General features: G+C 38.0%; 1 protein-coding gene across 6 annotated transcripts in view; it reads left to right on the top strand.

Moving 5' to 3' along the window:
* Positions 1–3,527, top strand: part of zfh2 (Zn finger homeodomain 2) — a 66,581-nt gene extending 63,054 nt beyond the window's left edge. For 5 of the 6 annotated variants that reach the window (XM_088031220.1, XM_088031218.1, XM_088031219.1 and 2 more), the window contains one exon: positions 663–3,527. In XM_088031220.1, coding sequence (XP_087887346.1) covers positions 663–1,279 — 617 coding nt within the window. In that variant the 3' untranslated portion in view covers positions 1,280–3,527. The remainder of the gene's footprint in view (positions 1–662) is intronic. The other variant, XM_088031223.1, reaches the window with a different exon arrangement.
* Positions 3,528–15,622: the final 12,095 nt, after the last annotated feature.

Raw genomic sequence — 15,622 nt, 5'->3', positions numbered from 1 at the left:
ATCTATAAAATATAATAGGTACACTATTTATTTGGTCCCAGTTTGATGAACGAATTTTTCTCATTTATTTCCTGCCCGTCACCGCCCTCGCCGCCTCCAGAAACAAAACAAACAATCGCTAATTACCCACCAATTCACCCTTTCGTGCAACAAGTGGCTGTTAAAGGGTAAAGCAATGTTAATTCCGTTCTCACCACCTAATTAAAAGCTCGGGTGCAAATTAAAACGGAAAGCTTAATTCTTCAAGGACAAGGGTAATCGGGGGAGATTATCGCACAGAGAGGGTCGTTTCATTTTTTATGTAGAGATATTAAGGACGCACCCTCTGAAAAAAAATGAGTCACGACTTTTAAAATATTGATCGTCCGGGACTCGCAGGATCACATCCAAGCCGACAAACTTACCAATTTCCGATAAGCAAGGGACGCTCCGCTAATTTCGTTTTCACATATTCAACCGGCGCGCCTCCACCCAGAAAAGGAAATTCAATACGTGCGCGAGCTTTTTATGCCCGGACGTGGAATTTTTCAGAGGGCTTTTGTAAGGGTTATGAAGAAGCAGTGCAATTAAAAAGCGTGAAAAAGTTTTTCTTATAAAAAAATAAGTGATTTTGTTGTCGCTGGAGGCCTGTAGATGAAGTGTGTTTTTCTGTTTTGTTGCAGAGGGAGCCGGAGGACTGCTTCTAGAGACGGGTTCCGGCCTGTCGTTCCTGCCGCTACCTGCCTCTATCCTGGAGCAAGTGGCGGCACCGAATTCTGAACCCGGCGTGACATCCCTGAAACTGCCCGAATCGCCGCCCCCGCACCAAAAGCCGTCATCGTCCGATTTTTCGATCCGCGAGACAGACGTGGAGGTGTGCTTCGTGTGCAAGAAATGTCGTCTTGCATTCCCCGGAGAATCGCCGTTGCTCGTCCACCAGAGGCAGTGTTATGGCGGTAACCAGGAAGGTCGCGGCGCGTTCCGTATCGTCCAGACCGGGTACGAGTGCAAATCCTGCAACGATCGCTTCAAGAACGTTCTGGAGTTGCGAAGGCATTGCGAAACCGAAGCGCACTCGAAAAGCGCCAAATTGCCGTTGCCGCCGCCAGCAGAGTCACCTCTCAGCCACGAGATGGAGGACGTGGTGAACCAGATAACGTTGTTGGCGGCGCGAGCAGCGCAGGAGGCGGCGCCCGATCGCGGCGTTCTCGACTCCAACTCCAACACCTTCGCCGAGCGCAAGGGGCGGTTTCTGCCGCCCCCGGACGTCGCGCAACCCCTCACCAGCGCCGGCCACTAATAGGAACAGGACAATGAAACCAGAACTCCAACTACCAACCTAACGTAATAAGCAATTTTTCGAAATGATTCATATTATATATTTACAGCTGATTCTATATTTTTGAACGTTATCATGGATATGTTATGTTTTCGTAGATGTGTCAGTGTAGTTGTGTATATGTTGTATAGTCGAGTAGGTCCGATGATTCCTATTGCAACGTATAGTTACTATGAGTTGTGCGCGCGATCCTAGCTGCGGTCACGTGTCTGAATTTTCAAGGCCGTCGGGCGGTGGTTAACGTCACGGCGACGGTCGAGATGCGCTCCCGTCAGCAGGGCCAGAGTTCCTCACTTTCTGTGTATATCAAACTGCGACATACAATGTTCCTATCGAGATGTAGATAAACTGCATGCGGCGCCCAGGAGGGTCCACGGGCTCCTGGTAGCCCAGTAAAACAAGTTCCTATCGGCCACGTTCCTACAGTTCCTCAAACGACTCGCAACGGACGTGGCCGCTTTTTTATTCATTATTATTATTAAAACGATAAATTATTACAAAAAAACTTTTATTATTATTGACACTAATTATTAAAAAAAAGTTGATAAGGCAAATGCTGTATTTATCATATATATGTATATGTAACTATATCAGCTGGTAAGAGAACACGGACGCCCGCTTTCATGGTCTCACCCAAATCCACCCTCGTGCCAGCAGTGAAATTGGTTCCTACTAATTACTAATAATCGATACGGTGTTTAAGTAATAATAGTTATTATGTTTTAAAAAAGTTGGTTTTCACCGGCATTGTACGTATATATAGTAGTAGATATATATTTAAAATTTTAAATATATTCTAGGTTACGTATCCAAAATAACTCAAAACTGGGAAATACTTCGGTATGACCTGCCTCGCATATAGTGAGTTTCTTTGGAACTAAGTGTGATTGTTGATATAGCGCGGAGCTTGGGGTTTTCTCGCGCTCGATCCGACCCAACCCGACCCGAAACTAACCTCTTCGCCTTTCCCCGTCCTGCAATCGAGCGCCGAGACAACCCGAGGCCCTCAACTAGCAATGCTAAGTGAATGTGACACGTGGGTCCGCCCACTCTGACGTATTACACGATTATTATTACTATTCATATTATATTATTATTATTATTGCTATGTATAGAGCAGTCAGTGTGTATTTATTGAATTTGTTTGAGTACTGCTGGACTCGGTCCGCAACGTGGTTCCTAATATATTTCATATCGTGAAACAGATGTTGACTTTTATACATTTTCCACTTTTCCTTCTTTTGTACGACGAGCTCTCTAATTTCGGACAATACTCGCTCTCATACATAACGCTTCACCTGTTTACAAAGATGCATAACCTTAAATCCAACTAACACGCATGCTCTCCTCTTCTTTTTCGCACAGCCAAATTATGAATTTGTTTTACTGGTCCCACGTTATTTTTTTTGTGTGTACATATTATATAATTTAAGCCCTTAGGACCCTCATTTTTTTTTAGTTTGTTATTTATTGTTTTCGTCCTGCGTGCAGACATCTCGTCCCAACGCCCTCCCACACTCGGCGCTCGTGTGTATTTTTATCGTTTTGTATAGCCAGTATGTATCATAAGGACATATCCGTTGCATCTTTGTAAATATCACCCGTGCTGATGACGTAGATCTAAGTGTTGACTCTGTATAAATTATTTTAAGGTTAGCTTTTATTTTAGGTCATATTTTATTTACGTTCGCCGCGTAAGACTTGACAAACAGTGATTTAGGTTAAGTTTTACATAACTCTGCATAGATAACTAATTTATTTTTCTCTCATTTTGTGATGTAAATATATTTTTTTTATTTAAGTTTAATTTTAAACTTTTGCGACTGCGTATGTGTGAGAGAGTGACCGCTCTGTTCGCGAGGCGTTTGCCGCTTCGTCGCTATGCTGCTACCAACTAAATACTGTTTTATTTGAAAAAGAATAAAAAATTATTTGTTCATATTGTTACAAATGCTCTGATTTTTTATACAGTTTCATATTGTGAGCTGACAAAATAATGTGGATTGTTTTTTTAAATCTCGTTTTTCTCAGTCTCGATCGATCAACCAAAACTACAATAAACAAAGATTCCGTTATTTTTTCAGACAAAACTGACAATGAATATTAATAATAATAATTACTAGGTAAATGTTTGTATCCTACGGCTTAAGCCGCTCTCAATTTGTGAGTGTATATGAAAGTCAAAATAAACTACATAGTTTATCATAAATCTCGTCTCTTATTGGTCCCGACCTCACTCACTCAACCCGACTTAAGTCAAAGGGCGTCTCGTGGTAAGTATAATACCAATTATTATTTATTGTCTCGCGATATCCGGTCTCGCCTTAATTACATTACATGGATTAGACCAGCAGCGGCGTGCGTCCGGGTTAAACAATCGGATTAACGTTATCCAATTAAGCACCGATCGATGCTTGCTTAGACATTTCTTAAGATCTTTCATTTCCTCACTTTTAATTCTCCCAGCATGAATTATGACGGAAATTAATCATCATTGCGCGATGATCGTCAAATTAGTCGAGATAATCCGCGGGACTGGATTTACAGAGCCGGTTGATTTATTATGGAACTGAATTACCATTAACGCCTGTGCTGGACTCGGCCGGATGTCGGAGATGAAAAGAGATCGACTCTTGTTTGCTTTAAATGAAAATTAAGCGACAGAAATTTATATTCAACTCTTATTTCATGCGAACACTCTACCAATGATTAACAACGGAGGCAAAAGTCGTGATTTCCTGACATTCAAAAATTACTCGACAAACAAACAGTTTGTTCCAATGTGGTTAAAATATTTTTTATCTCGAAAAACACGGTTTACCTCATTTTAACTCACCGGCTACATATCACGTGTGTTTATAAGAATGCGGTAAATGGTCATCTTTGAGGTAATTTGTCAGCATTAAACACGTTTCTCTTGAAACAGCTTGAAACTGAGTTTGTTTTAATGCTCGAAAATGTCTACTTGAAAAATGGGGAACTGAATGAAAAGAAAAATCGATCGTTGCTTTTATAGGAAGACTAATTTTTCACACTTTTGATGGAAATAGATTTTTCGATTCATTAATTTTAAAAAATATGTATATACAGGCTGTTCCAGAACTCGCTAAAAACCCGTTTAATAGGACTAATGTATTGTAAGCAATCACAAACTTTTTATTAATTAATATTTTAATGAATATCGTTAGTTACTTAGCAACGTAGTTTTTCTTGCAAGAAAATTGTTTGTAATTGCTAAACTTCAAATTGCGACGTTTCTGATTGGTGAACTTTAAATTGCTCTAGTTTAAAATTTAATGTTTACTCTTTCTTACGATCCATCTGACATACCTATTCAAAACACACACAGTTAAATGGCTCCAAAAGTTGTTGTTTTCGTACGTTTATTTACGAGAGTAAACGTCACAAGTTAAAATATGAATACAGACAGTTTGCAGGTGGTAAGCTTTTATTAAGAAATGAATTGGTAAGGTCGTTTCTGACATAATTTAATTTTGACAGGCTGTGCGGATATATTCATATCCTCACTTGTAACTTTTACTTTCGTAAATAGACGTACGAAAACATCAACTTCCGGAGTCATTTAACTGTTTGGAAGTTTTGGATGGGTCGTTGGAAAATGACATTTAGAATAAGTAAGAAATGGACTATTGTGGAGACTCATTGTTTTAGATGGAAAGACGTTAAAAAAATAGTGTACATAACTCGTTGGAAAGTGTTTCTCTTGCACTCGTGTGATATCTGCATACACATTCTTACTCGTGCGAAATTTTACACTTTCCGCACTTTTTATGTAAATGTCTAATTAAATACCTTCTATTGGTAAAATGTGGTCGATTTATTTGTAATAAACTTTTTCTTTCTTCTATCATACTATTGAATTAAAAATGAATTGATTCTATTTTTTCAGTGTTTTCATATTTAATTTGTTTGGGATTTATGTTGTTTGTTTAACTTGCTTTGTGAAGATGCTTATTAAACTGTTTAAAAATTAAGACCTTTTGATTTAAAAATTTTATTATTATAGCTATTTCTTTGTTTTGTTATTAAACTTAACAAGACGTCCACTACCATTTCTTTCTGAGGCCCAAAGTTTGTTCATCGCGAAATTTTTTAGCTACATATAAGATCAAAACTTAAGTATCTCGGATGTTACGCTCTTGCTTGTTATCTTTTTCTGTCCGTTTTTGCAAGTTTTCTCAAAGCCCAACCATGAATTTAGCACGTTCAAAAAATGATCAGATCCCCATTAAAATTCCGTCGTTCTTTCTGATTAATAACGAATATCAAAAGAAGGTTAAATACTACACGTTTTCCTCGCTTTTTACTTAATACATTGACGTTTCAATTTTCTCTGCTCGCAACTACAAATAAAAGGAATATCAACTTATTGTTTTCTTGTGGCAAAACCTTCATTACGCCGCTGTAAACCACACCATTTTTCACAGGACTATTATATCGAGGCATTATTAATTCAGTATGGTAATTCGAGCGGCGAAACCCATTTTTAAAACAATCTTTAATTCGATACATTAATATTCAATAAGTCAGGCCACCAATTAGAGAGGGCCTTTGAAACTTATACTGGTTATTAAATTATCACCGGCATCGATTCCAGAGATGATGAATATTTTAGAAGCGGCCAAGTTAAAAATGCACTTAAATCGATAGGAAATTACAATCTCAAGATCGTTTCTTTCATCTCACGAAGAGCTGAAGAATTTAACATCGTCGATTCGTGGTTCTGCTAATTTTTTCCAGTTCATGCCGCTCCGGTTGTTATTGCTTCGTTATTTGTATTCGAGTTCTTGTAGCGTTAATTTGTTTTTGAACAAACTTAAAGATATTACACAGTTCGATTAGTTTGGTTTGTATAAATACAAGGAAATCAGTTCTACTTAGTTCGTTTGGTGGGTAATGATCCAATCATTCGGTTTTTTTTGGTACACAATAGTTTTACAATTAACAAATTTCGAATAATGTGAAAGTATGTGAAATTAGAGCAAATTTTCCGCGTTTTCATAAGCATGTAGACTTTGGTTTTAGTAGAATTAAGGAGCCTTTCGACGGCGCTTCAGGTTAAATAATTAAACCAATTACAGATTCAGAGTTCTACTTAATTCTTAAAAGGGCGTCCGAAGTCGACGTTGAAATCTGCTTTGCCAGGAAAAACGAAAGCCGTGTTTATTTTTCATCAGGAGGATTTTTAACCCCGCGCAGCCATCCAAGCAAAGCTTCGACTCGTCCTCGCCACAGGATTGTTGTCCTTGCGCTGGTCCGCCCGATATTTGATCCTCACCTAACGTATATATGTATTTGGGGTTCGATTATAGAAAATACACATACGTAGGTGTATATCAACAGGAAGCGGCGCCATAATGTGATTTTCGGAACTAAGGATCGGCCTAATCTCGTTTAATTACCCTGTGGTGTCGCATCCGAGTATGCCATGTATATGAGCTTACATAACGACATCGATTGAGTCGATCGCGGCTCCTCCGAGACTCTTTTCAATTTTCAATATTTCCCTACGAGCTCTTGATGTTTTATTCATTGCACTCAGCGCCATCTTGAGAGACTCAATCAGACAATCTTATTGGAATGCATGCATACACATCACATCTGGCCGCGTGTACCACCAATACCTCACAATTCCTGTGACGTTCCTGCGACAACCCCCAACCAATCGCTAAATGGAAAAGTCAAGGACGAAATCTGCCCATTTGCGCTTTTCGTGCAGGCAATCCACCAGCGCAGTGACACATTAAACAACGAAATTTTGTTATTGAATGATCACGAATTAAAGTTCAATATCAGACGTGTCGATACTGTTAATAGCAGCGGCCCACATCGAGACCTCTGCGTGACCCCAGCAGCTACCAGGGGTTCCCCGCTTTTACCTATCGCACTATTTCTCTTCGGTTAGCAGTACAGTTCTGCCCCCGCTGTGCGACATTCAACCGGCAGTAAAAACTCCTGATAATAATTTTATAATGGCGGTGTTTTTAATTCCTCCCCATCTTTACGATGCTCGTAAAAGGATTTCTTCAGTCGCGCTCCAAACGCACAGTTTCTTCATTTATCGAACTGTTTAATGCGTCCCCTCTTATGAAAAAAAAAGTTTATTTACGCCGGCGTTAAATTGGCACCCGAAGGAGTCGCGATGGGGCCATAAAAATCGTTATTAATGTGAATATTATTGTAATGGTGTACAATTACGTTCCACTTTCCAAAATTACATATTTAAGACAATCTTTTATTCGAATCCGGGTGAAATTACCGCGCAATTATTATTAATAGTGGAGGAATGTAATAAAATAATGAACGGTGAGTTGGTGTAATTGGGACGGTTCGGTCGCTTGGACTCTTGGTGTTTTTAACATTGATTTATTTGCGGCTTAATCGGTTGGGACATCACGAAATTTCCTTTTCTTGAATAAAACAGGACCGATTAGTGGCGTACAAAGGATTGGTTCTTGGAACGCGGTAAATTATGCAGAGGGAAATGGCAGTTATGAGTAAATAGACGGGGAAGGTGGTTAAATTACAAAGAAAACAACGAAGAAACTCTTGTAAATTAATAATGATGCATTTTTCATTTTTTAAGGCTCTACTTATAAAACAAATTTGCGAAAAATTAAATCAATCTTCGTCAGCTATCGTTAGTTTGTCTGGGACTGAGATCAAAAACAAATACAAAAAGCGAAGAATTTTGACCTGAAACCGAATTTAAAAAAATCTTAGCTTTAGAATGAAGGTTTTTTTGGGACTGACCGCTGATAATTTGATTAATTTAAGAATTTCAATATAGTGGAAGATTGCACAGGTGTGAAAGAAAAAACTGAAAAAATAAAATTACTTAAAAGCATTTTTTTCTACAATTGCTATAGGTATAAAATAAACATTTTGATTGTTATTTTAATTTCAAAATAACAATCTGTTAGACCCAAGTGCGTACAAGTGATATAAGAGAGGATAATCTTGCACCCTCCATTTATAGATTATTTATCCATTTTTCTTATATTTCACGCATATTCGCGCCGATTTCTCAAATCACAACCGCTGGCGCTGCGCATACTTTGTACTTGAATCTGCACTCCAAAATAAGTGTCTATCAATTGTTTGTACTGTCACTTGTAGTATTTATCGATAAATTTGGCATTTTGCTGCGATTGTAGAAAAAATCTTGTTTTGTACTCGTGCTAAATACATGTTGTTCAAACTCTAGTGCGTAAAATATTACCATTTTGCAACTTATTGCACAAATAGTAATTTTTTAACAGAAAAATTTTTCAAGAGTAATCAAAAACATTTGGATTATACATTCTGAGATTGTGTTTTATGCTTCTGGTCTTGAATTCATGTTTCGGACTTTCCAGTTTTGGGATTTTTTTGCTCTTATTTTGTCAGAATAAAAAATTTCAAGGTTTTTTTATCTTTTCTACATTCTAAAGTGCTTTGATTCTTTGCTTTTCAGGTTTTGAGTTTGAGCAGTCCAAAACTTTAAAACCTTAACTTGGAGAAGTCCCTTTTGGTCTGAGAATTGATAATATAAAAACTAAAATGTATTTTCTTTTATTAGGAAATCAAATGTAAAATGTTAACTTTAAAAACTTGGAAGCCAAAAACTTAAAAATCTTCAAGCATTTGAAAAGGATGTGGGAACTTTGGACAATCTTTTGCCTTTATGGTTTTCAATGACCGGACCATTATGCCTTACTTTAGCTCCGAAGGATAAATTTGCACCCCTGCACCGGCTAATTTAGGCAATCTAACTTACGCCACGATTTGTCCTTTGAGTAAGCTCGTTAGCTATGAAGCTGTAACACATGTAACAGTGTTTTGAAAGCAACAGTTAGAAAATGCTTTAATTTGTGAAGGAAAGTGTGAATTGCTTGCCCACACACGTACTCAAGGCGTGGACGCACGTCATGGTAGCCAGAAGCTTCCAATTGTCGAAGAAGCATATCAATCAACCCACGACGTTTGACAATAATGGCGCTAATCTCGTGTTGCATATTGTTCGAAGGCGTAAAGTAAATAAATTTCTGAAAGGAATGCGTTCGTTGAATCGTGAGAAACAGAAAAACGATTGTTCTAAATAAATAGCTAGTGGTAAAAATCGTCGTTTTACGGTCCAGCATAAGTGAATGAGACGACTAACATTCTTTAATTTTATTAATACATAACACTAATTTATGTAAATGTTAATAGAGAGAGAAACACCTATAAAAGCAAGGTGTGTGTATAAAATACGACACTGTTTAATTTACGACCAATAAAAATTTTACTGTATGTTTTCGAAAAAAACGCTAAAACACAGACCCATCCGATTTGCATAATTTCATTTTGAATGCGTATTGTGGACACTAGGAAAAACGAACTCGATGCTTCGACGCTAATTAATGTTGGACAGTTATTTAACAACTTGTTTAAGAATAAAATTAACGTTATTATGCAAATCGACGACTTGTGTTATAAAACACTTTAATTGATTTTATAATGCAAATTATTATTTCTTCTATAATTTTATTATTTATTTATGCCATTAGCTAACATCGCGCCCACGATTCGGGGAATTATGATAAATGATTCCGATTATTTATCACGTTCGAATTTGTGCCAGTGCGTTTCTAATGTTAATGAATTTTCGGTAATGTGTAACAAGAAAAAACGCTTAAGCGACAATAAGACAGATTCTTATATTAATCGTTCTCCTGCATTTTGAGAGACAGCCAATTAATTAAATTAGTCGACGAGGGCGAAAAAATTGTTTTTGTGACCCTGACGACGGGAGGAGGTACGAAAACGAAGAATGTCAGCTGGCTGATTCTCATCACGGCTTTATATTTCTAATTTCGACGGAGAAAAATGACAAGTAATGCCTAAAAAAAGACTTAAAAGCACGATTAATGTCGCCTAAATATTTTTCCACAGTTACAGTTGGAAAAATGATAAAACTTTCATGTCAAAAGACTTTAGACAGCCAAACACTCTCAATAAAATGTGGTGTTATGTAGTTGTTAAGTTGCGATAATTAAAATTGGTGTGTCTGTTGTCGAGGTCGGTGCTAGTTCGAGGCCGTTGTATCTTTTGAATCTGCTAATTAATCTAATAACGTTAATTACGTTCAGTTCAAGTCGAGTCACGTCGTATCTCTTTGTCGAAAGGAGAAGAGAATCGTCTAAAAATTTCCTTCGGCCGCGGTCAGACGGTCGGTTTTTAAAAGACGCCACAAAATGAGATAATTACAACGGCTATTTAATTGCGCTCAAAATTAGTCGGTAATAACAGGTACTTGGGCCCCGGTGTGGGCTGTCGATAGAGATCGACTCTTGCAGCCTCAACCTTCGAATTTCGACTCTAGTGGCGACCCGGCAATTAGGCCGTGTGCAATTATTGTGTGTTTAAATCTTAAAATTAGTCTGAACACAAAGTAAACTTTTCGGGACGATGAGACAGGGATAAAAAACGAGAACCGTCACGACCGCATTTTAATTAGAGGGGCACCGTCGCCAATTCTCCTAATTTATCGAATATTTTAATCATTCGGAACTAGTGATGGCCCAAAGGCCAGCGCCAAGGTTAGCATTTTCGTAATATTTTTTGGGAGCCGCTGATTTATTGCACCTGAATATTTTCCACGTATTATGTCCACTGATACCATGAATATTCATTATTTGCTCCGGGTCGCCCGGAGCGCCGAGCGCCGACACACCCGAGTACAGTCGCAGACAGCCTTTATGCGCTTCAAAAATATAAACAAACACGTTTCGGACAAAAGAGGGATAATTACGGTCATCGTCAGTATCGACATTTACTACAAACTCGCTGTCAAATTAAGGAACGCCCGAAAGCTTATACAATCCGACATACAAAATTGGGTCAGAACAAGCAGCAAAAAAAATTATTTGCCGCTTGTTTGTCAGCCCAAAAAATCCTTAAAAATTCCAACGTCCAATATTTACACAAACCGATCCGGATCATAGTATTACCAAATCAAATCGCATTAACTGGCGTTGAATCAAACGAATCAAAGTTTAATAACCGATGTGATATTTGCCAAGATTATTAAACTCGTGAAAAGCCAAAATTGCTCCTCTTCCAAATTCCTTTCGAACACACTGTTTGCTTACTATTGGCCATCGTCCCCGCATAATATTGTATTTCTACGATTGCTTTTTATCTAGAGCTCAGCTTTTGAACGGAACGTCTTTGAAAGTTGAGCATGAAATTCGGCACGGATCATCGTTTCGATATTGTGTAATTGTTGTAATTCAGATGTTGGTACAGCAGGAATCGAAATCTGTTTAGGTTCCAAGAAGAAAAGTTCTGATTTATTTCAAACATTGTCGCTTCAGCTTTGTTCACATGTGATATTTATGAAATTTACAACTCTTGCATCGTCGTCATCGTCCTACAACAAACATTACCGCTGATTTAAAAGCTGTGAAAACAAGAAAGTGTGTCGAACTAACACCAAGTTTGATAAATTATGTTGAACGAGTTATTGTTATAAAACCGACTAGTATTTTATTAAAAGAAAAATCGACATGATAATTGATGCTTGCCAAGGAGGTAACTTTATCTGCAAGAAAGTGTTGTCACTTAAAGAGTGTATTTCCGACGTGGTTGTCAATTTTCGAAAATGAGTAAAGTTAACGGACAATCACTAAACCAAATTGTTAGTTACAGCTTGTAATTTTTAATCATACAAACGAGGCAAGCAATAATTTCAGCATCGACCTTATGAACTGCTTCGATATAATCATCAGATGCTCAAGACTGTAATCATGTGATCATCTAATTCCGTGTTATTTTGAAATTGACAGTAAGATTATATTCAGAGAAGCAGTTTGATAATTGAAACATACGTGGTCAATTAGCATTATTACATCCGTTAATTTTTATCACATCTTCCTCGTGCTCGTTCCCACTGAAGCGCTCGCCAAAAGTTTGAGAACCGCTGATCAAAACCCATAATTGTAGGAAATTATGCTACAGAGAGCAACATATAAGATCAAGAACTATAGAATAATTATTACATCGGGATTCGAGATTATAATTATAGCCTCAACTTTGTGAGTGCAGCGGTCCAGACGAGTGTTGTCGCTGGTTAAGGTGTGTTCACACGTGCGGAACGCGTTGGCTTGTTGCGACGAGGTGATACTAGACTTGGCCTAAAGGGAATTCACGGATACGTATAAAATTATACACAGATTTTATCCGCGATCATTAAGATTATTAAGGGCGGGCAAACAGTCAAGCAGGTATTGTTCAGATTTGATGAATCGGTCAGTTGTTTGTTTGGCCGTCCGCAATCACCTAATGTATGACATCCGCACACTTCGCCTTAACTTGATTGTTTTAATGTTGGTTTATACGGACTATCGCACTACTCAATCTACAAACAGATTATTATATTGAAAGCTTCTAATACAATAACGCCGCATACACACCAAAAATTAAATAAAGGCATCCTTCAAACTCCCATATTTTCTTTTCTTCTAAATCTACTTGCTAAAATAGAGCAGGTTTTGGTCAATACAATACGCGTTTTTAGGTTTCTTGTGTTGATGCTTTTTGTGCTGTTGTTACTTTAGAATATAATTTATCGAAAATCGAAGCATTTGTAGTAGATTTTGATTCTAACAACTGATTTTTTTTTACTTTGACATAGCAGATCAACATGCATTTGATAATTGATAAAAACACAATCATTGTAGAGATACCAGTATAAAAAATTGTGTATACTATTCTCGAAAAAAAACTTATAGCGAAAGCTCGATCACATGCAGTCCTAGGGGTACGCAGTCAAAAAAAAATTCTTTGTTTTGAATACCTGTAAAGCTAGCTGTCTTTAAGTCGGTCATGTCGTTCAGTCTTGGAATCAAAAATTTTCTGGGTCACCGGAACTTCCAAGTTCGAGGAGATCTTGGACTCCCTTCTGATCGCGGGGCCCAATATTAATTTGAACGCCATTTAGCATTTCCAAAATTCCACAGCGATGAGTTCCACAATTTAGTGTCCCATTGTGCTTCACCGTGCAGTTTTGTTGGTACCTCTGAAAGGCCTGGGGTCAGATCTCGTCTCACGAACGTACACAATTACACCAAGTCGTGGGTGTATAATCGCTTCTTTCGTGGTCATCCACACTTTCGTCCGTCTCCGTCAGAGCTTCCAGTTGGACAAAGTTGGCACTAGATGGTCACCACCACGCTCTTTCAGTCCATATAGCACTGAATATAATAGGGGAATTAGCATACGTTTTACCATAGCAGACCAAGATTGGATTGCGAGCACGTTGCGCGTTATCTTCGATGTGAAATGGTTGGTCCGCTACGTTAAGTGCACATTATTTAATAATTATTCTGATAAATCAAAATAACAAATCGTATATTTAAGCTCGAGGTACTGGGCATGTTAAAAATAATTCCCTTTAATTACAGTTTATTACTCCTACTTTACCACCGATGAATTTTAATATTTAAGGCCGCAAAAGCGGCTATCGATTACCTCTTACGGCCAAAGTTGAGCTGGTAATGCTGACAATTATGCAATTATTTGTAATTAGGATCGGACGAGTTGGATTATACCCGAGGCGATTTGGTTTGCATAAAAGGAAACCGATAATTAGGACGGTTTGGGAACGATTTGTCACTGGCGACGCGGATTAGCCAGGTTTGGGCATATAAAAAACTTAATCATACAAAGTGAAAAGCAATAATCCAACTCAATTACCTCCAGTTTCCTAGAATTAATTGCTCTTTGCTAACAAGAGATACTCCCCTTAAAAACAATATAAATCTATAGAACCGCTTGCCGAAGTTCCCTTGTATTAAATTAATAAACTTTCCGATTGATTTCTGTAGTTCGTTCCAGCAAAAGGCTACATTTCGTGTTTGCGGAATCGCTCGATTAAGTCGCCAAAATAACGAATCGGAAGTCAATCAAAACCTCGTGCATGAAGAATTTTTCCATTTTTTCCAACTTCATTTGTGGAAAAAAGCACTCAGATGTTCACATTCACAAAGTAAATGTTTATCAATTCCTCCAAATCGCATGCAATCGTTCTTAATAGAGAAATAATGGAAAGAAAACAATTATTCGATATTTGTGTCAAAGCAGTGACAATGATAGACGTGTTTTGAATTATCTTGTCTGATAATAGAGTTGATCTGTTTAGGAATCGGTAGGACACCTGCTACGTTCACACGTTTACGGACGCTTTCGTCTTGTGTCCTTGTTATTATTTCTCAAATTTTGACGTTTGTAATTGCTATGAATAAATAAAAACGAGGAAGCCGGATATGCAGGGGAGGACAGCACGTTTGTTGCCCTTTTATTATTTAATCGTCGATCCAGGCACCAACTTACACATGAATAAACCACCGACGAAATATCGCAAAAGATCAGTATTTTGCTAAATTTCCGTTTTTAATATCTCTTCGTTTCTCCGCCACCTGCAAATTCTTTTCCAGATTTGCACAATGCCACATTCGAAACGAAACTCATAACAATATCAATTTCCAGCAAAAATATTTCAATATTAAGATAACACTACCCCAAGTGTTTTTCTGCAGACAAGTTCGTTGTAAGGACGCTTTTACGCTGGCTGCTCCACTTGGTCGATTGCAGTCGCTCTAATGGTAATATACTACCCTGGCCCGGTATAGATACATATGTGTGGAGTAGCCCAACTAAATCGTGCTTTTCAGCAAGTCGCCGCCACCGAAAGTCGCTTTTTCTTGCTTGGGCCGCCGCCTCCACGGAGCACGTTTCGGGGGGGACAATTAGAAATAATGAAGATTACGTTCAGCCTTAGCATGATCTATTGCTATTCGCGATAGCGAGCTTAAAAACGAGCTTTGCCGGAAAATTATTTTAGGCTTAGCAGCGAGCTTAATTTTTACTAGAAAAACAATAATTAAGCTCTTGGGTCTAAGAACGATTTTTAGAGGTCACTCCATAAAAGCTTCTCGCCGTTAAAAAACTCCGTCTTTCTCTGCCGATTATTTTTCGTTAGTCTTTCCAGCAAAAGTGCACGTTTCAGATTTCCTGTGTACATAAATCCTGATAGAGATAAATCAGCGAGCACAGATTGCAGTAAATTAACGGAAAATGTGGCGCTGGAAGAAAGTGAAATGACAATATTTGTGCGACTCGATGAAATTAAAAACGTGCTTAGTGTGACCAGCACGAACTCCACTGTCTCTAAAAGCTCCACGTAATTAAGGTTTTTTTTACATAGTCGGGTAAGTGCACATACGAGAGCTTTCATTAGGATATTAAAAGTGCGGAGAA

The sequence above is a fragment of the Gnatocerus cornutus genome, chromosome 2, assembly GCF_029298725.1.
Source record: "Gnatocerus cornutus isolate USDA-ARS CGAHR chromosome 2, icGnaCorn1.1, whole genome shotgun sequence".
In the NCBI taxonomy this organism is placed as follows: Eukaryota; Metazoa; Arthropoda; class Insecta; order Coleoptera; family Tenebrionidae; genus Gnatocerus; species Gnatocerus cornutus.
This window is presented reverse-complemented; position numbering and strand designations above follow the sequence as displayed.